The 20,197-nt window shown below is 50.5% G+C and overlaps 9 protein-coding genes across 9 annotated transcripts, besides 1 other annotated feature; 5 read left to right on the plus strand and 4 right to left on the minus strand.

Annotated features, from left to right (window-relative positions):
• Positions 1-20,197: part of a sequence feature (contig 1.101 1..209568(-1)) that runs on past both edges of the window.
• Positions 674-1,624, plus strand: ANIA_05907 (RpiB/LacA/LacB family sugar-phosphate isomerase). Its single transcript, XM_658419.2, has one exon. The coding sequence runs from the start codon at positions 778-780 to the stop codon at positions 1,249-1,251; it is 474 nt and encodes a 157-aa protein (XP_663511.1). The 5' UTR covers positions 674-777; the 3' UTR covers positions 1,252-1,624.
• Positions 1,792-3,374, plus strand: ANIA_05906 (putative U-box domain protein). Its single transcript, XM_050612530.1, has 3 exons — positions 1,792-2,274; positions 2,347-2,911; positions 2,961-3,374. The coding sequence occupies exons 1-3, from the start codon at positions 2,192-2,194 to the stop codon at positions 3,192-3,194; spliced, it is 882 nt and encodes a 293-aa protein (XP_050467056.1). The 5' UTR covers positions 1,792-2,191; the 3' UTR covers positions 3,195-3,374.
• Positions 5,196-7,147, plus strand: ANIA_05905 (uncharacterized protein; the record flags this gene model as incomplete). The annotated part of the gene is made up of 5 exons (XM_658417.1): positions 5,196-5,303; positions 5,358-6,330; positions 6,399-6,433; positions 6,543-6,679; positions 6,997-7,147. The coding sequence occupies 5 exons, from the start codon at positions 5,196-5,198 to the stop codon at positions 7,145-7,147; spliced, it is 1,404 nt and encodes a 467-aa protein (XP_663509.1).
• ANIA_05904 (uncharacterized protein) lies at positions 8,218-8,965 on the plus strand. Its single transcript, XM_658416.2, has 3 exons — positions 8,218-8,486; positions 8,563-8,628; positions 8,704-8,965. The coding sequence occupies exons 1-3, from the start codon at positions 8,232-8,234 to the stop codon at positions 8,815-8,817; spliced, it is 435 nt and encodes a 144-aa protein (XP_663508.1). The 5' UTR covers positions 8,218-8,231; the 3' UTR covers positions 8,818-8,965.
• On the minus strand, positions 8,910-10,889 carry ANIA_05903 (tyrosyl-DNA phosphodiesterase 1; the record flags this gene model as incomplete). Its single annotated transcript, XM_658415.1, has 5 exons — positions 8,910-8,957; positions 8,990-9,709; positions 9,766-10,174; positions 10,223-10,335; positions 10,419-10,889. 5 exons carry the CDS (start codon positions 10,887-10,889, stop codon positions 8,910-8,912), a joined length of 1,761 nt encoding a protein of 586 aa, XP_663507.1.
• Positions 11,242-13,115, minus strand: alg10 (dolichyl-P-Glc:Glc(2)Man(9)GlcNAc(2)-PP-dolichol alpha-1,2- glucosyltransferase; the record flags this gene model as incomplete). The annotated part of the gene is made up of 2 exons (XM_658414.1): positions 11,242-12,314; positions 12,362-13,115. The coding sequence occupies 2 exons, from the start codon at positions 13,113-13,115 to the stop codon at positions 11,242-11,244; spliced, it is 1,827 nt and encodes a 608-aa protein (XP_663506.1).
• On the plus strand, positions 13,433-14,291 carry psf2 (DNA replication protein PSF2; the record flags this gene model as incomplete). Its single annotated transcript, XM_658413.1, has 3 exons — positions 13,433-13,489; positions 13,539-14,137; positions 14,186-14,291. 3 exons carry the CDS (start codon positions 13,433-13,435, stop codon positions 14,289-14,291), a joined length of 762 nt encoding a protein of 253 aa, XP_663505.1.
• Positions 14,796-15,709, minus strand: ANIA_05900 (uncharacterized protein; the record flags this gene model as incomplete). The annotated part of the gene is made up of 2 exons (XM_658412.2): positions 15,204-15,709; positions 14,796-15,104 (listed from the first exon to the last, which is right to left on the minus strand). The coding sequence occupies exons 1-2, from the start codon at positions 15,486-15,488 to the stop codon at positions 14,796-14,798; spliced, it is 594 nt and encodes a 197-aa protein (XP_663504.1). The 5' UTR covers positions 15,489-15,709.
• On the minus strand, positions 16,009-19,890 carry ANIA_05899 (condensin subunit SMC2; the record flags this gene model as incomplete). The annotated part of the gene is made up of 5 exons (XM_658411.2): positions 16,009-17,049; positions 17,097-17,471; positions 17,519-19,676; positions 19,758-19,798; positions 19,864-19,890. 5 exons carry the CDS (start codon positions 19,888-19,890, stop codon positions 16,111-16,113), a joined length of 3,540 nt encoding a protein of 1,179 aa, XP_663503.1. The 3' UTR covers positions 16,009-16,110.

Here is a 20,197-nt window from a genome sequence, read left to right on the forward strand (position 1 = left end):
GCCTTACGTCATCGGACAGAGAGCAAGCATCAACGCGCAATCTCGGGCTAAAGTGAGTTTGGATTTTCGGTATCTGATGAATCCGAGATCAGCATCTTATTGCAGGCAGCAGGCTGTCTGTAAGGAGCGGACCGATGCCCTTCAAGGCTTGCGCTTGCCTATAGACTGTCGAAACAAGCTCCACCTGCGTCAAGGATAGACGGACGATTCAAGAGGGTATGGTGGCGCGATTGAAGAGACGAAGGTCGACGCCAGGCTCCTAAAAGCCCCGAGCGCCTGGTTACTGATTGGATGGTACTTTGTAACCTTGCCATAATGGCGGCTGTTATTGTAGCAAGATGAAGGTACTCGCGACGGTTCGTGTTAATCTCCGCCCTCATAGATGTTAGCAGTGGATCTCCAAACAATCAATCAGAACACACCAACCACCCAAGAAATACACATGAAACTGGGCCTGGGAGGTGCCAGCCGAGCCAGCCATGACGCCAACGTGGAGACGACCAAAAATCGCATGTTGACTGCTTGGTTCCGCCGATTTGAACCTGGAGGCATTGGCTATCGTCTCCGCTCGAGTTGGGGGTGGTATCAGTGAGACGGCTGAGACCAGTCAAGATATAAAAGGCCTCTTCATTCCCTCCTAACGCCGTCTCTCTAAAGTGTATTCTATTCTATCTTCCTTGAACGGATATCTTCCATTGATCTTCGCTACATACTCTACCGATACTATCAATTTCCTATCAATTCCAGTCGTCCTTCAACTACTTCAACTACTTCACAATGTCTCAGAGCCTCCGCATCGTCTTCGCCGCCGACGAGGCTGGCCAGCCCTATAAGGAGACCCTCAAGGAGGTCCTCTCCAAGAACCCCAATGTCAGCGAGGTCCTCGACGTCGGTGTCAACTCGACCTCCGACAAGACTGCCTACCCTCACCCTGCCGTCGAGGGAGCCAAGCTCATCCGGGACGGCAAGGCTGACCGCGGCCTCTTCATCTGCGGCACTGGTCTGGGTGTTGCCATCTCCGCCAACAAAGTCCCCGGCATTCGCGCCGTCACTGCCCACGACTCTTTCTCTGTCGAGCGTGCCATCCTCAGCAACGACGCCCAGGTGCTCTGCTTCGGCCAGCGCGTGATCGGTCTCGAGCTGGCCAAGCGCCTCGCCAACGAGTGGGTGACCTACAAGTTCGATCCCAACAGTTCCTCTGCCCCCAAGGTCCAGGCTATCAAGGACTATGAGGCCGAGTTCGCGAAGTAAATGTGGATTTCGACGGTCGAGAGAGGCTCAGGCGGGGCCCCCACCTTTCTACTAGCATACAATCGGACCGAGACCGACTCTGTATGACCATGTCACCGGGACATGTTTGGAAAGTCGGCGATGCTCGTGACATCGTATACATCGACGGGCCTTCGAGGAATACCAAGCGTCCAGGCGTGGGGAACAAGCCAGACCGACTCCCGACCTAGCTCTTGTTGTGCTTTCTCAGCGACGATTCTTTGAAAATGTTTACACGAGCCACGATGCCACACAATCAGGATAATTTGGCAGGCCAAATGATTTTGTGATTATTTACCTATATTACCTTAAACTACAGGGATAGAGATAGAAATAAAATGTTTCATCCTCTGCTGATCGACTTGTTGTGTATAAATGCAGATTCACAGCATTGCTGAGTCAGATGTAGATTCCGCGGGGATCGATTACTTTCGATCCCAGCTTCACGGCAAGACATTAAACACCACACCCGATCACAGAGAAGATGGCTTTCGCAATTTCCCTCGTGCTTCGAACTCCTGAAACTTACAGGCAGACACCTTCACTTGACTGTGATTGTTTGAACCTGCCTCTGTGTGCGGCATCCTCACAATAGCTGTATACGAGCGTCGGACTGTCGTCGGAACTGTCATCGGCTTAGCTGCGTTTACACTATTCAGATCAAAATACTATTGTCTAGAGACACTTGTACTGTCTCAATATCCATTGTCCCCCCGGCATCAATCTTGGGCAGTGCGTGTGCTGGCGCTTCTGAGGCTACCTACATCCAATACTCGGAGTATACCCGGCTCGGTGGACCAACTGCCCCACCACTTTCCCGGAATCCGTTGAGCAATTCGACACAGCTCCTTGCTGCCTCAAAGGAGTAACCCGGGTGTGGACTTTCCTTTTCTTCCCTTCCGAAGCAACCCGGCTAGCCAGAATGTCGGACGAGTTGAAGAGACAGGGCGACAAAGCCTACAAGGAGGGTAACTACACCGATGCGGAGAACTACTATTCACAAGCGTGAGTCCAATTAATGCAGACAAATCTTTCTCTGTAGTGTGCGAAAACTAAAGAGAGGGTACGCATTTACAGGATCACAAAGAACCCTCGCGAGGCAGCCTACTTTGCAAACCGCGCCATCACGCGATCAAAGCTGGAGAATTGGGCCGGCGCCGAACACGATGCGCGCGCCGCCATTGAACTCTACGGACAAAAGTCGCCGTTCAGCCTGAAGAGTTGCAACTACCTTGCGCAGGCGCTCCTGAACCTCCAACGGCCGCAGGAAGCGTACGATGTCGCCATCGATGCATATCGCGCGAGCCTGGCCGTGAGAAACACCGATCTGCCAGGCAAGAAACCCCCAAGCCAAACGGAGAACTTGTCGAAGACCGTGCTGCGCGCTAAGCAGCAGATCTGGGCCGCCAAGGAGTCTGCTCGCCTGCGTGAGATGAACCAGACTCTGGCGATGATGGAGCAGCTGGTCGAAGCGGACTTGAACCGTGCGTTAGGCGATCTGCAGAGACAGCTGGATCAGGGTGAGATTGGGCAGACAGGGTTCTTGGAGAGCCAGAAAGAGCTGCGAGAGGATGCGGAGAAAAACATCCAGAACCTGAGAGAGGCGTTCCGTATTGCATCCAAGGGCGAAATTCAAGAACGGGTAGGTCATAGAATCTGCGTTGATATTGCGCTGCATACTAACAAGCCAGATCGTCCCTGACTACCTCGTTGACCCAATCACCTTTGAGATCATGCATGACCCAGTCATTGTGCCGTCGGGCACTAGTTTTGACCGAATCGGGATACTCAAGTACGTTGAGCAATCCGGCGTGGACCCGATTACGCGGACGCCAATGACGGTGAACGACCTACGTCCGAACTACGCACTAAAAGCAGCGTGCGAGGACTTTTTGACAAAGAACGGCTGGGCTGTCGACTGGTAGTATCTGCTTGTCTAATCTTCATATAATTTTTCTTTCAACTTGTATATCTTGAGTATCTTTCTGGCTGTTTTGCATCACTGGCGTTGGTGGATTTGGATGCATGACATGCAGCATCTTTAACTATATACTGACGGGCTTTATTCTATATCATGATAGAACATGAGATTAGGATAACCACATTGGGTATGCCATGTTCTGTACTCATAACCGTCTGGTTGATTCTCTGGTCCAACACTGCAGCGAGCATAAAGCCGGGGAACACTATAATTTCTGTTATATCCGCAGAACACGTGCCTTCATGTTTACTTTCCTCTAGTATCTACTTAGCAAACGCAGATCTTAGCCAGCTGTAAAGTTTGTTTCACTCATATAATCTGACCATGAACGTTTTCTGTCACTATGCAACCCCAATGCTCATATTCGTCTTAATTCTGCAAACAAATACGGTTCCCGAATCACCCGTTGATCATTGAATCATTGAACCTCCTAGGATAACTCCCAGACCGATGGCGCTCCCTAGATATCGCAAGACACTCGTGTCCCCGAAGACGCAGGGATTCCCTGCGGTCTGAACGGAACTCGGCTTGAAGTGATTCGGCGCCGCACGCATTCGATCTAGGCTATCTTGTATTATGACATCGTGTCCATTCAAAAGACCTGACAATTGAGTAGTTGATTCTGTGACTGGAAGATATACCATGGATCAAGTAGACGACGCTATCAAGCTGTCCTTATCGCAATAACGGTGAAGTTATCAGCCGTTGCAGGTTGAACTCTTGCAGTCAATATCGCTGACATACATGATCCGCTTCAGGTTCCATGGTGTTGTGCTTCATCTCAAATCATCCCCATGATGTTGGTCTTTCCGAGTCCAGGGTAGGCAGAAGGCCACCTGATCTCTTCTACTTAAATCTGAGTCAAATTACGAGCATTCAAAGATTATTGCAGGGTTATTGCGCTAATTGATTGATGCAATGCATAATCTCTGAGAAAGGGTCTGAGCGGCATCTCAGCCTCGATAAGACGACAGATTCTGATACAAAACGAGACGAAAGAAAGAGAACGATAAAAGAAAGGATAAAACGAAGCATGAAGAAGTACTGAAATACTGACGTCTATAATGGACGGGCGAGGAATCCTCAACCTCCAGTCATTCCAACTCAGACGTAGGGCTTCAGGTTGACAAACCTTGCACATATATAAGAGATGAACTAAGCGACTGCGAACGAGCCAAGCAAGTCAACCTGACGTTGATAACATCAGCAACCTAGTCGTTAATACAATCCACAGCAATATCACTATTCTGCGTGTGCCAGGAACCCTGGCAGCCGAAGAACAACCCTGACCTCCACCATCATGCACCGAATCGGTGTATTTTTCAAGGCGCTGGTCATGCGGTCATCATGTGGAATATAGAATATATGGGTACCAGCTTACGTTGCTATTTGCTATTGCTGTTTTCTGAGATGTGTAAATGTTGCTTTGCGGTGTGCATTGGAGGGTTTCATGTCACTAAATACGTTTCAGCAGTATAGATGGAGCATAAAAGGTAACGGGTCAAGAACTCGACCCCCGAAGGCGTGTCGGGTTATACCATACTAAATGTTCTGGGCTGTGAGACATTTCAGCTACCTTAGGGCATGTTGCAGTGCATCATGATCCATAAACCATGATATGACACCAAGCATCTCGACTTGATATACACTCCTTGGTATACTCAAAATGCATAAGGATGGATTACGACATCATCTACTAGAGCCGGAATTTGATTTTAGCGTCAGCAGAGTGAGACGAAGCTGGAGTATGATTATTTTTGCTTTTTTTTTTTCTTCACGCCCGATGCCCCTGAACTATTCCTATCTATTCAAATAAATGTCGACTCGAGTGAGGGATGCTACGCTTATGGTCACGAAGCCGTGCCTCAGCAAAGCCTCTTCTCACCACAGGGTAAAAACATGGGCATAGCCAGCACAATCTAACCACTTACCTCTGGCAATCAAGATGAAGTTCCTGCCACTTGAAAGCACACTAGTTGTGATTGAGAGCCTTGTTCTTGTTCTGGCCTTGGACTTCGAGCCGGATACCCAGGGCTTCAATGTCCATGACTATGTTAGTCTCCTTGAACAACCAGAGCGCTTCTTCTGACATGGCATGCGCGTACAGGAACGCCTCCCTCTGACGCTAGACCTGGCCACCTCCCAGAGCGTTGTCGCCGCAGCTGGCAACTCATGGTGGGCATCCTCGTACATCTACGCCTCAGACAACAGACCCTACTTCATCGTCTCGCATGTCGGAAACCCAGGGCCCGGTTACTATAGATACTCCATCCTTGACGTCAGCAATCCCAGTTACTACCGGCAATATGCATACCAGGGCTCAGAGGCCGATCCAGTCTCGGTACACATCAACGGTGCAAATATCACGTTACCAACGTACGGCTTTGAGGCGGTGGACCCTGCAGATACCCTCGCTGCCATGCGGACGTGGAGTACGTCCGATTTTGAATTCGACTTAACGTTTGAGCTTTCTTCACCTGTCATCTTGAACGGTGGCTCAGGCACTTTTACTTGGGGTCCGTACCTGACGTACGAGTGGTCACTTGTTGGGGGCATTACTATGGGAAACTTTGTTGTCAATGATACTAGGCTGACCATTGACCCCGTCCGCTCTCTGACCTGGTATGACCGACAAGTCGTCTTTGCCAGTGGAATAGATCCAAGCGGCTCTGCAGCATCGCAGAACTGGACTTGGTTCCAGCTGCACTACGACCGTCCCGAACATCGAAACAATGAGAAAAATTCGCAGTTTCGACCCTCCAAAATCTCCGTGTGGATCTGGGACTACGACTCCAACCCCCGCGTGCAATTCGCGACAGTGCTCGGGTTTGAACAGTTAGCAGGCCAACAGCAAGTCCTCTCCGTAACTGAGTTCACCCCGTCCGGCAGAACTTGGACATCACCCGGGTGCGGAGGCACATATCCTTTAGACTGGACTATTGCACTTCCAGACGGAACGAGGCTGTACATCGAAGCAATCAGGGACGACCAAGAGTTTTGTAATGCGAGTCAGCCATTTCAGCCGACGTATGAGGGGTTCGTCTCGTTTAAGGGGGTGGACGGGGTGGGAAACAATGTTGGTGGGTTTGGTCTTGTAGAGGTTTGTTTGCAGAATATATGATGACAGTCCCAATATGGCATAAATCAGTATCTATCAACGGGAATGGTTTTGCACTGGGCCGGGTAAGTCAAGTTAAGATACCTAACGAGATTCGAATTGGAATAGGAATCGAAATATGCTGGTGAACCTAACATTCCACATCCACAGATCTTCTTCTTGTACCTATATTAGCCAATGGCACTTGATAGAGACAGCCCTCGCGCTTTTAATGCTGTGACTTGTTCACGCTTTCCCCCTCTACTTGCCCTACACTTCATTCCCTCGCGCGGCTACCAAATGAGAAGAAGCAACCAATGTCGGAGTCCATTGTATGTTCCTGTATAGTATTCCCAGCTCTCGCGAGGAAGTGGTCATGGGTTCATAATGTTACTACTTTCCCCTCCCCTGTCCTACACAGTGCCCTGCGCGAACTCGTTCGAACCTGATTGGAAAGGACAGCTACATCAACGACCCAAAGATATACTCTCTGCCAGTTCCACGCCATGCCTAGTTTGTCTGCGGATCTCCTCAGACCCCAGTAATGCCGACGCAGCTTTCTAAGAATAGTGTATCGCTGGATACCAAGCTCTGTTTATCGTAAGGTCTTATCAGATGAGGCTGACGCAGGATACTACATACCTGGTAGTCGTTTTCAAGGGGTAGATCATTGCTTGGATGTAGAGGAAGCGCAAGGCCCATATGAGAACGCAACTGCAGAGAGGAACAGGGAGACAATGATTGCGAGATTTCAACGGCAGCGAAACAAGCGGGAGAAAGATCATTCCTTGTTTGGTTGAGACAGATTTGTGGGATGGAAATACCCTGTTGATGCCGCTACTGACCTGCCATTATCTTCGATGCATGTCTGTCATATGGGCATCATGGATGTGAAGCGGTGCTCTGAACGTCTATCTCAGCAGCACACTAATAGTGCCAGCCGCTTCTAGATCTAAAAGAGAGCTAGCACCCTGGGGATCTGGAAGAAACTAAATTGGCCAGCCATAGTGATGGATTATCTCAAGTTTTCCGAGTCTGAGCTGGCCGCCGACTTCGACAATCACAATGCCTCGTATTGCCTGTCTTGCCCCATAGCCTTCACTGAACATAATCCACAGAGCACTGGCTTAAAGAACATTTTTCGTATATATTCCTGAACAATCTTGGAGTTAGGCTAGAATCTTACCTGTTATATCACCTGGACTTGTTCAAAACCAGACTCTCAACAATAGTATACCAGCCATAAACAGTTTCAAATCCGACTCAGTCCACGACCTTCATAGTCGCTCTTCACTACCTTGAGCCCGTAAGAGACGATCTTGGCCACTGCAAAGGCAAGGAATCATGACCCTAGTGCGAAGGTAGACGGTTGATTGACCGGTCATATTCATGCGCGATTCGGGCGCGACACTCGTTTTCGCCACCTCCCTGCGGATCTACTAGAATAAAGAGTGATGAACTTGCCGTCCATACATTGTCGCTCAGAGGTATAGGGAAAGTTGGAAGTATTATGACGTCGCCCTTAACCTCGGGAAGTTATTATTATCATGTGTTGGTTCCTTGTGATCCAATACCGACTTGGACATGGAAATATGTATCTGACCGTGCTACTACGCAAGTTGTTAGATGAGAGAACGAAACAAAACGGTCGTAAAACCACCCCCAGCACTAAAACCTTGCAATCCATAACAATTTGACACTCATAGAAAGAAGATTGGAGTAGAACAGCCCAGCAAGGTAGAGCTGACCAACCTATTTACCCCACCAAAACACCAACACCCCACCATTTTTCCGAGCCCCTTCTCTCCCAGCACAACCTCTCTCTATTCATCTTTCTTCCCTTCCTTCAAATACCCAAACCAGTTCCAACAAAGAGCTACCAAGATGTCCGTCCCTACCTTCACTGCCGCCCTTACGGCCTCCCAGAACAAGGAGAAGTACTCCGCCAAGGTGCAGGAGCTCGCCGCTGCCATCAACGCCGATGCCCTTAGCTCCGCCATCGAGGCTATCCTGTCCGGTGGCGACGATGCTACTGTCTCGGACGCCGAGCAGAGCAAAGCCCTGACTGCGGGCTTTGAGTACGCGACGGAGCTGGTCAAGGAGTTGAAGAGCTCTCCCGGGAATGATGATAAGCTGAAGGTACTTACTGCCCCATGTTTGGTTGGGTGGGTTGCTAGGTGGATGAGAACAGGCTAACATTATGGCTTCGTTGTAGTTGTATGCATTCTTCAAGCGCTCGAAGAACGAGGAGCCTGCTGCGCCGGGTGCTTTCTCATTTGAAGTTCGTCTTTACCCGCCGTTCTGCTTCCCAATATGATAGTGAGCTATGGATAAGTGGTAGACTAACAACGAATAGGCCAAGTACAAGTACAACGCGTGGAAGGAGATCAAGGATATCAGCCAGCAGCGGGCCCAGGCTCTGTACATCCAGAAGGTCAACGCTCTCCTCGAGTCGATCGGAACCAACTAACGGCGTGAATGCCATGATACCGCATAAGGGTTAGGGAGACTGGAGGATAAAGACTGCATTGGATAAGATTTATGTCATCTATCTTTATGACATTACCAGTACGGTAGTTGACCGTGATGATGGAATGAAGCTATGCTGTTCTGTGCGTCGTGTTATACGTTTATATATCTACTATCCAAGTTTGCCCAAGCCAGTCGGGCTCGATATGAGACATGGTCGCACACCACGGCTCGTCCTGTGTGCTGTATGGGGTCAACGGTAAATCATACGGCATGCGAAATCCGATCAGAGCCGCCGGCGCTGCATTGCCCACCTTCGACGAAGGGTCTGGTTTATCTTTCTTGAAACACGGCACCATAGCCACCGACCTCGACTGCTGTTGGTGCTTTCTCTGTCCCTGCGGCTCTGTAGTCAATAACTCCGGCCACACTAGCACCCCGATCTCCCAACTGCAGACGCGCACTTCGCCAGCCGCGTTAGCGGCCGCTCCCCACGCTTGCGTTGAGAGGTTCGCAGAGGTGACGAGCGCCCAATCAATACTTCGCATATGCTGGTCTGCGAATCGTATGTAGGTTTTTATATGTGGAGCTGCGCGACGACGGCCGGCGTCCTGTAGACGCTTGGGGGCCTGCCCCGATACGTCGCCCGCCCAATGACACAGATATGGCCGTAAATACTGGAGCTGCTTTTTCTGCGCGGCGCTTTGCAGTTTCATGTGGATGGACCCGCCATAGCCGTAGCCCTTGAGCGAGCGCCGGATTTCCTCGGCTGTTGGGAAGATTACTGAATATCGCGGCCGGGTCTTCGTTGAAGAACTGGATGCGGCGAGAGCGTTGAAGAACACGTCTTTTAACCATTTGTCCGTCTGGCCTAAGGTTGCGATGGAGGATATCTAGTTGACAGCATTAGCATTTAGACTGTGATTGATTAACGAAGCCGAGATCGTACCTGGGTAACAATATGTGGGACTGTAGCTGTACCATCAGCGCCTACATTTTCACGTAAGGGGACATTACGCAGAGCTTCTTTTAAAGCCGGCCATCCCCATTTAGTTTTACTATTGCCATCAATGCTCGAGGCGTCGACCTTCTGTTTAGAAGGAACACTCGCGATCAGAGCAGCCCTCACAGCACTAAAATCGTACTTTCCAAGCTGCTCAACTAATGGGCCTGTCTTCTTCACGCCATACGCCTTCAAGTACGCAAGTAGGTCACGCTTAAACCGCGCCCCTGTGCCCCATGCAGTAGAATTTTTGTCTTCATGACCGTCCGTGAGCGGAAGTAGAGGCGAACGCCAGATTGCCTGACACATATCCCCCCAGTCGCCGGCAAGCATATTCGCGGTGTGAATCACAACCCTACTTGGTCAGCCTTGAGCACTCCCACATACTGGCCAAAAAACATACTGAGCGAAATCATCATGTCTCAGCAGAATCATCATCTTCGAGTGATGCGTCCCAAACGGTTCAGGCATGTACGCCACAATGGGCTCAACATTCGGATATCGCTGGCATGCTTTCTGAGACAGAACGACCATTAGCTTACTGCCCCCATCCACACTTAGCCCGCCTCCATTGAGGACGAGAACAAGGTGACACTCACCTCAATTCGCACCCTATTCTCGGAGTCCTTCTTCCATGACCCATGCACAACCTTCACTCTCACGAGATTCCTAACATCCTCATCAAACTGGTCCATGAGGAAATCCACATCGAAACAGTAATTGAATTGCCAGCATTCGCGGATGAGCGGGTCACCCAGGATATCCCGCAGTTTGACGGTGTCGTCATTGTTCCTTAGCGAGTCGCTGAAGTCGCTGATATGGTTTAGTTGGATAGGAGAGGGTATAATTTGGGAAGCGTTGGCCTTGTTAATGTCTTGATCTGAGTGCTGGTGCGGGGAAATGACCGAGGTGGTACTGACGCTGGGACGCTCAGAACGCGCCGGCGGGGGTGTTATAGAGCGGCGGAGGGAGGCGATGTCAGACAGTGATGAGTTTTTGAGGTTTTCTGGCTCTGAATGAGATGATATCTTAGGGCGTTTGGCCGGACGATCTACTGGATGGTTGTCCATGATGGCGTAATTGGAGAAGGGAAAAAGTGCAGTCTATGCGGAGAGCGATAAGATAACAGCCAAGGCTGGAAGCCGCTACCACGTACCCTAACCCGTCTCCATGCAAGTAAACATGCATGGGTATTGGTGAGTTTATTCACAGATGCAAATTGGGAAAAATCAACAAATGTACTAATGCTGGTCCCCTTTCAGTCTGAACTGAGCGGTTCAATCTAAGTCTATCACCGACCAAGCATTACGATGAGAAAGTAACGCCCAAAGAATGAGCTGATATTGGAACAAGCATACTGGATAAAGGCAAGCTCAAATTCCAATATACACTCTATAGTAAAGCTTTACATGAATCTATTCTTCACCACAAAAACCGCTGAACTTTCCCCGGTTCCTGCGGCCATTCAAAACCACCCCGCAGGAAAAGCGTCCCAGTAATCACATTAACAAGCAAGAACCACACCGTCTCAAGAAACAAGGGGAAGTTGACCGCGATCCGCGCTTCAAGATCCTTCTCATCGCTAGCCCGACGGTAAATCACTGGCGTTGGAGATGGTGGTAGATGAAGCCTCCACATTACCCAGGGGATAATGAGGTATCGTGGTTCAACGAGGGGAGCGCTGATGAGTGATAGAGCTGTGGCAGCCAGCCAAACAAGAACAAAGCTCACGCGGGATGTCTCATGTTCAAGTCGTTGGCGCCGCCTAATATGCTCTTGGAGGTCAGCGAGGACTTTAGGGTCGATTGGGGCAGGAGCTGAAGAGGCCACTTGGGCCGATTTTTTAAAGCCTTTCTGCTTGCGCTCCAGCTTTTGCGTCTTTTCGGTTCGCTCCTCTGCCGAGGTCGCTGACGCGGGCGGTGCCTGCGTTCTAACGACTGAAGCCAACCCAGGAGCAGCCGTGACAGGTGAATAACCCATGGCGGAGATGATCATCCACGCGCCGAGGAAGTAGACAAGAGTAGCGACATATCTCGTATACGGATGAGAATTCAGCAAAATGCGGAATACGTAGAAGACGTAGTGCCTATTATCGGCAAGGGTGAACGGATGGACAATGGTGTTGAAATGCACCACAGCGAGCATGATTGGAAGGATGATCAACACAGTCAGAAGACTTGGAAGCCTTCTCCGCGAAGCCGGAAAGCCTTGATTGAGGAATTTCGGCAGCATGAATTTGGGAAGGACGATATTGGCCATTGGGACCAGAAGAAGAGGCCACGAGAAGAAGACGAAGTAGGGCCAGATGTACAACATCTGAGCTATGTGTAAGCTGGCCGTATGGAACTCCTTGTGGCCCATAACAACACTGCCATTCCACAGAACAAATCCTCCGAATGTGGCCAGAATGATCAGGTACGGGACCAGCGAGGTAATCACAGACCCTAAGTTATTCAACGCAACAGAGCAAAGAGAAGCGGCGGTCTTGACATAGTCTGCGCTCCATCAGTTCTTATTCAAGCAGGGAAAAGAGAGTACTTACCAACAAGGGAGGCATCCAAGACCAAGGGGTCATACAGCTCATTTCTGGACCCAGCAGCCAAAATATCAGCCACGTTGGTCGATTCGCAATTCTTCGTAACCCTACGAAGCCTCCTCACAACCTGCAATCCGCCGAAGAAAACCGATACCCAGAAGATATTCGTCTGCCTGAAAAGCAGTGCCAGCACCCCAAGTACCAAAAACACCGCCGTCTCAAGCTTCACCGCGTTCGGCCGCCCGCGACTCAAATCCCAATTATACGCCTCAATAACCACCAGCAGCGCTAGGACATCAGTGTAGTACAATCCCGAGAAGAAAAACAGCGGCGGAAATAGACAGATGTTCAGCACCGTATGGCTTAACCAGGCGCCAGAAGGACGGGTATTCCGTTGCTTCCGCACAGTGTCGAGTGCGGTCTGCAGTCTCAAGGGGAGCAAGACAGCTGCGGCCGCCGCGTTGGTCGCCCGGAGTGCCGGGGGATCTAGATGTTCGGGGGAACCGCGAAGGAGAAGGATAAGGGCACAGACGGCGTACGAGAAGAGATAGAGTCCAGGCGGAGTAGTGATCTTGGGATCCCACTGTGTCCATTGATGCGACCAGTATGCTTGCGCTTGGGGGATATGGAATGCTTCATCGAGGTATGGCTCGGGGACGACGGAGTTGACTTGGGTCATCCAGATAGGGATCAAGAGCAGCCCGAAGGGGACGGCATAGCGAGCTGCTAGGGCCAGGGCCGACCGAGGTTGAGCATTCATAGTTCTCAATGGACCATTCAAAGGTGCAATGGTTCGAGTGGGAGGGCAAACCACCAGGAGGAAACAGTTGCTTCTGCTAGCGACGGTATGGTACCGCTTGCAAACAGTACAAACCGTACTTCGACATTTCAGCTACCACTTTATTGGCCTGCAACTACAGCTATACGTGAATTAAGTCAAGCGAAGTCATGTATCACTGGCCCTGAGTCTAATCTTTTCATCCGATTTCTCGTACCCATTGGACGCTATCCCGACGGTCAATGGCCTTCCCCCTCCCGCGGGGCATCACGCCCCCGGAGATCTCCTTCCTGGCCGAAATGGAGCTGGTTACAATCGTCCCTCGGCAGCGCTTAGAGGGCCTCGAGCTCTTAGGTGTACGTTTCCCTTATACCTATAATCATCCAGAATCTGATATCAATCTAGGGTCCCGTCGCACCCCTCATTCCACCCCGCCGTACAAACGTTCCCCTCTGGCTCGCCCTCCTGCTGAAGCGCCAACGCCGCGCAAATATCCTTCCACCACCCTGGCTACATCCGGAATCACTGTCACTGATCCTGGATATCGAAACCCGTGACCAGGCCTACCAGCACGCGTTCTCCCCACCTCCACCCCTCCCAGGCCAACCGAGTCTGCGCGAACGCAGCTATAAAAAATCAACCGCCCGCCCGCGGTTCACCCCCGAGGGTACCAAGTACTACGCAACCCCGCCGTTCTTGCCGCAGAATGTCGCGCAAGACCAGGCGTTTGATGCCTTCGAGAGCGAGCCGCCTACACTACCGTTTCATTGGCTGGAGGTAGGAACTATGTTGCTGGATGCTGCGGCCGATGATCTTGTAGATCCGGATCAGACGAGAAGGTTGTTGAAGGAGTTGAGAGAGGTTAGATCTGCGAAGATTAGGTCCGGCGTTGAAGTGTTGGATGATGCGGCGGGCCCTGGAGGAGGTGTGGCGCTTACGGGGGTTGGGGCTATGGAAATTGGTGAGGGGAGGGGGTTTATCAGCGGAGTAGTTGATGGGTTAAGGTATGTTGTTCTCATCTACTGCTCAGGGCCCCTGTTAATGTATATCAGACGGATTGGAGCTTCCAAGGAGCAGGCTCGTCGGGAACAGCTAGCGGATGCGACGAATCGTGAATACGACGACATGCAGGACTATAACGATGAGATGGAGTTCTGATTTGAAATGGCTTTCATGGTTCTCTTGCAAGTTGGGTTGGAGTTTGGAAAAAGAATACATGGGGCAGCGTTCTTTCGCCTATGATGGATTTCGAGTGTATATATACCCTACCTCTCCTTTCTGAATGCAGTTGATTGAATAATCTAATTCAACTTAACACCATGAGCATGCGACGCTGTGTTGTAGAGTCCAAGATGGGGTAGTCCGGTCCAGTATGGATAACAAACATGAGAATAACCATACAAAAGAAAGAAAGAAGGATAAAAGAGGGCTGTTCGCAACTGGCGAAGCGGCTGGGCACAGGTCAACTGTCTCTTTAAGTTAAATACATGAATACATGTAGACGTAGCCGCAAAACTATGCAGACGGAGTAGGCTATCATAGTTTCAGCAGTCAGGCGCGCAGCGAAGGGGTAGTAGAGATGTAAGAGCCAAAGATCCACCAAACAAAACAATCTAAATCAAGTCACCCACTGATGCAGACAGGTACGATAGAAATTGCCCGCTATTGGGCACTCTGCTGCTGTTGTTGCTTCGCTTCCATCCTCCTTCGCGCAGCCAGAATCATGTCATCTCTCCGCTTCTGTAGCAGGCGCTGCCGTTCCTCCTTATTCTGCGACCAGCCTCCAGCTGACGGTTTCGAATCAGACCCAGACTCAGGCTCAGCACCGCCAGCCTCTGCGATCTTCGCGGACAGGTTGTACCGTGTAATCAAGTCTTGCCCGTCAGATTTAGACGGCGCGGATGAAGGCGCAGGCTGGGCGGGGACACCGGTGGGCGGAATAGCAATTAATGGTTGGAAAGATGGAGGAGGCTATAGTACAATACAGTTATAGTTAGCATCTCGTTTTGTCTTACGGATGAACCAGCGCATGGCCACCAGCGGCGCACAAGCGCCAGGATATGAACATACCGCGTCTAAGCCCCTCCCCGAGAGAACGCGCTCAGTCGTCGCAGCCGCGTTGCCGCCATTCCGCTGTAGATCCCACATAATCTCGCGCGTGCTGAGCTGCGGGAACATCTGGGATATTTGTTCGACTTGTGCTGGGTCAACGACATTTCCGCGGGCGCGGCCGCGCGAGCCACCGAGCGCGCTGTTGTCGTCATCACGCTTGAAAAACCATCGAATCACGAAGAACGAGACTACGGCGAGAGTTAAGAGGGAAGGAATGTTGAGCGTGGGTTCCTCGTCCGGCATAGTGGGCGGGTGAGCAGTAGTCCGCTGTGTTGGGAGATTGACGGGTCGCTATCCGTTGGTGGAATCAGCACGGAAGGTAGTGAGAATATGTATTAATGGTTTCAAGTTGCAGTTAGGTGTGAGGTTTTGGGGGAGATAACGCTTTGCTGAACGGTTACTGGAGTGGTGTTCGGCGCTATCGCATGAACTGTCCGTCGCGTCGGCTCGAAAAGTGGAAGAAAGACGTTTGTAGGAACAGGGACACAAAGAAAATCGGAAGGATAGCACAGACTGAATATAGGATTGACGTTTGGGAAGGGATAGATTAGGTTGAGTGGTGAGAGGGGATGGCAAGGAGCCACGAGCGGGAAATGGATGACGGCGAGCCGGTCGGAGCGGAACAAACGGGTACCTTATCGGCACGGGGCCCCAACGTCAGTCAGCAGCATAAACGGAGCTTATGTCTCATTAAACGTAGATCATCAATCTATCAACAAATAATCACAATGCTATTCCAGAACGTCCGAAAACATCCACCAGAAGAACACCAGCATTAGCCCAGATGCCACCATACCAACCCGAGAGCAACAAGAGAAATATTAACACGAAAAAAGCGAGCTGTTGCCGAGTCCCACTAGTCAGGCTACCTCAAGTCCGCCGGCGTGAGAGCCTGTACAACACTTGTACCTTCGCTGAATCTTGTCCGGAAAATCCGATTCGCGTTCTGGAACATGCCATCCTTAAGTGAGACGACAATGAATTGTGACCCCTTGAAGCGAGTTTTGATCAAACGGCCGATGTTCTGCGTGTGGGACAAGTCCAGCGCAGCATCAACCTCGTCGAGAATGTACATTGGTGCGGGCTTGAACTGCAGGAGAGCCATGATCAGAGAGAGGGCAATGAGCGATCGTTGACCACCACTCAATTCCGTCAAGCTCTGCTTCCACACTTTACCCAAAGACACCTTGACTTCGAGACCGTCGGTAATATCCTTGCCTTCAGGAGGGTCCAACTTGGCGAAACTGCCGGGCAGGAGCTCCGAGAAGATTTGGCCAAAATCAGCGTTGACCTTAGTCCACGTCTTGTGGAGAGCTTCCTTCTTATACTCGTTCAGGTTGATGATGGTCTCCTCAATCTTGCTCTTGTCACGAATGACAGTTCTCATCATGTTCTTCAAGGCCGCTTCCTTCTTTTCAACACTGTCAATCATGTTCATGACCTTAGGGTTGATCTTCTTCTTCATGCCCTGGAACCGTTCCGTGACGTTGCGCAGTGTAGCCTTGCACTCGGCTATGTTCTGGTTCTTGAAGTCGTATACCGTGTTTGGGCGCCCAAAATTGTCCTTCTCGTCCGCAATCCACTCGTGCTCTGCCTCAAGGTGGGCTACTGCCTGCTCGGCGGCGTTCTGCTCTTTCTGTAATTTTTCCAACTGATGCCCAAGTTTCTGCATTTCCAAGCCCTCCTCAGTGATCTGAGAGTTCTTGGACTGCATCGTTTGTTCAAGGTCCCGTAGCTCGTCGTCAAAACCCGTTAATTTCGCCCTTTCGTCATCGAGATGCGCTTGGGCGATGTCATGTGCGTCCTGACAAGAGTTAATTAATCTCAACGACATTGAGGAAGCCACGGTACCTTGATCCGAGCCTGCTCTCTTTTGAGCGAGTCTACCTCCTCCAGTTGAGCCTTCAACGTGCTTTCGCTTTCAGCATATTGCTCCTCGGCTGCCGACAAATCGCTCCCTACTTGCTCCGACTCGAGCCTGGAAGCCTGGAGCTCCTTATGCAGGTTCTTGACTGAAGTCAAATTCTTCGACAGGCTCTTTTTGAGAGCGTTCAGGGTAGTCTGAAGTTCTTCGAGCTTGCTATCCTTGTTGTTGTTGAACTCTCTCATGTCCTTCTCGATCCGTTTGATATCCTTGGATGCCTCGCTTTGGCGCAGTTTTGCGTCAGAGATGTTCTGCTTTAGCTGTTCAATGTTCGCTTTCATTTCTTCCACAGCTTGAATGATCTGGCGAGGTTAGCAATATCGTGTATTGAAAATGAGCGTAGACGTACCGAAGAAGATGAGTTGCCACCAATCTGCTCCTCCGTGAGCTTGATTTCGTGATTCTTCAGGTCTAATTCTTGCTTGATGGAGCGGACAGCATCGAGCTTCTTCTTTTCCTTCTTCATTGTTTCTTCCAACGCAGCTAGTACCCGTTCCTTGCTTCGAATCTCTCTTGTGATCTCATTGAGCTTTTGCAGGGTCACAAGCACGCCGCTGGAGTTGGGCGCGCTACCACCGGAGAGTGTACCAGACGGGTCATAGACATCACCGTCAAGAGTAACGCTCTTGATACGAACAGAAGGATCAAAGGTCACCCGCTTCGCTGTCTCAGCATCGTTGGCAATTAAAGTGTTGCCGAAAACGTAATTCATGGCTGCAGTAATTTCTTCATCATATCCAATGAGCGACAAAGCCAAGTCGACTTTTCCTGGAGCGAGGTTCTGCGCAGCCCCAATCTTCTCTACAGACGCTCGGAAGGCAGAAATTTTGTTCAGAGGAATAATGGTCACACGCTTGCGGAGCTTTCCCTTTTGAAGAAGCTGCGTACCAGTATCGGAAGAGTCAACAACGACATTATACAGGCGACCGCCAGCGCAGATTTCCAGAGCTGTAGCAGCCTGGAGCTTCTCTTTGTCCACAGTGAAAAGCTGGGCTACAAGACCCTTGACCTTGGATCGGTCAAAGTTCGGGTAGGGATCAGAGTAGTTGAATTCGATATTGGCAACCTTTCTCTGAAGACCGTCAGCTCTCTGGCGCAATTCACGGATTTCTTTCTGGAGCCCGCTCTGTTCTTGATATAGCTGCTCCTCGCGCCCAGGCTCAAAACCTAACTTCGAGAGCTCATATTCCAATTTCTTGGCCTGAGACTTGAGGCCTTCGAGTTCTTTTAGAAGCCCTGAATTCTGCTCCTTAGCCTTCTTGGCTCGCGGTTCTTCCTCCTTGATCCTCTTTTCCAAGTGCGCAATCTTGAGCTTCGCCTGTTCTTGTTCTGTAGCGGCGTTGCTCGCACGGTTCCGGGCGTCCTGTAATTGACCCTGATATCCGCTTTCTTGGCCTTCTTTCGAAGCGACACCGGTCTGCAAAGTCTGGAGCAACTCCTCCTTCTGTTCGACTTCGGCTGTTTGTGCATCAAGTTCCGCTTTCGCCGCATCATATTCTGCCTGCAGTTTATCATATATCTTCTTTTTCTCCTTGAGTGATGTTTCGAGGTCCTTCACTGACTTCTGGAGCTCTTTGCTCTTCTCCTTCTCTTCAGCGATACTCGCCTTTTTGAGGTCAAAAACAGTCGTCAAACGGACTAGCTCATGAGAATGAGCCTTGACCTCATCCTCAAGGGCCTGAAATTTTCCCCCTTTGCGTAGCTCCTTGTCCCGAACCGCCTTGACCCGCTTTACATCTTCTTCCATGTGTGCTATCTCGCTCTTGAGCTTCGCCGTGTTATCTTCCAGTGCCTGGATCTTTCGCTTCTTTTTCTCGCATTCCTCGCCAGAAGCACGGAGTCGGTCGCCGCTCCTAAGATAGTCATGAGCAACCACAAGGCGGGTCAATCGCTCCAAATCATTCTGTGTCTGCTGGAAATCAAGGAAAGCTCGCTTCTCAGCCCTCAGTTTTTCGAGTTTCGGCTCAATTTCCTCCTTTAATAAACCTTCAATTTCCTGTAATTTCAGGTCCTTTTTAGCCATCGTCTTCGCCGCCTTTTCCCGCCTATCCTCAAACATTCTTGTTCCGGCCGCCTCCTCAATCATCGACAGGATTTCCACCGCTTTCATATTGAGCACCTTCGTAATCCGTCCCTGCATAATCAAAAAGTTTGGATTGTTGATATTTAACTGCACGCTCTGGAATAAATTTTGTACGGTCTGTTGTTGGGCACGGTGCCCGTTAATGAGGTATTTGCTAGTCCCGCCGAGAACAATTTGTCGCGTAACGGAGATGGTCGCATATTCTTCGAACCCGATCGGTGATTTCGCGGTGTCCCTATTGTCAAAAACGATTGTCACGCTCGCTTTGGTAACGCCGGCCTGACCGCGCTTGTAGATGAGATCCTGGAGGTTTTGCGCTCGAACTGTGCTCATATTTGTGATCCCGAGCACGAAACAGATGGCGTCGAGAATGTTGGATTTACCACTGCCGTTTAGGCCAGTGATTGAGTTGAACGATTCATCCCTAGGAATCGAAGTTAACATCCACTTATACACGGTCGCAAATTCTGCGATCTGTAGATGACAACGAAAGTCCGCCACATACCATCCTGAAATCACTGTACGCACAGCGTACGATTTGAAGCCCTGCGACCGGATTAGTGATCGAACCTTCGATGGCACTGAATGGTATGTTATGGAAAATGCCTCACGTCAATGATTATTTCTGTGATCCTCATGGTTCCGAAAGCAGACGGGGCCCGTCAACTTGAGAATCCGCAGCATGAGGGAGCAGCCCCGAGTTGTTTTGCGGGAGATGTTTTGGCGGCGGGATCATGTGTTGATGCATTCCCGCTTGCAGTTTAGCGCTGCTGAGATAACGGCCCAGCTGAGGGGTATCACGTGCGTATTCCCAATACCCTTCCTCTGTTATATTCAGAAAGTACTCCGTATACCCACCTCTTTAATGACGCATATTTTGGACCTGCGTTTTGACTTGGGAGGACTTGGGGCTATATTCACTTATTTTCTCAGGAAATGGTGGCC

This window comes from Aspergillus nidulans, chromosome I (assembly GCF_000011425.1).
Source record: "Aspergillus nidulans FGSC A4 chromosome I".
Lineage (NCBI taxonomy): Eukaryota > Fungi > Ascomycota > Eurotiomycetes > Eurotiales > Aspergillaceae > Aspergillus > Aspergillus nidulans.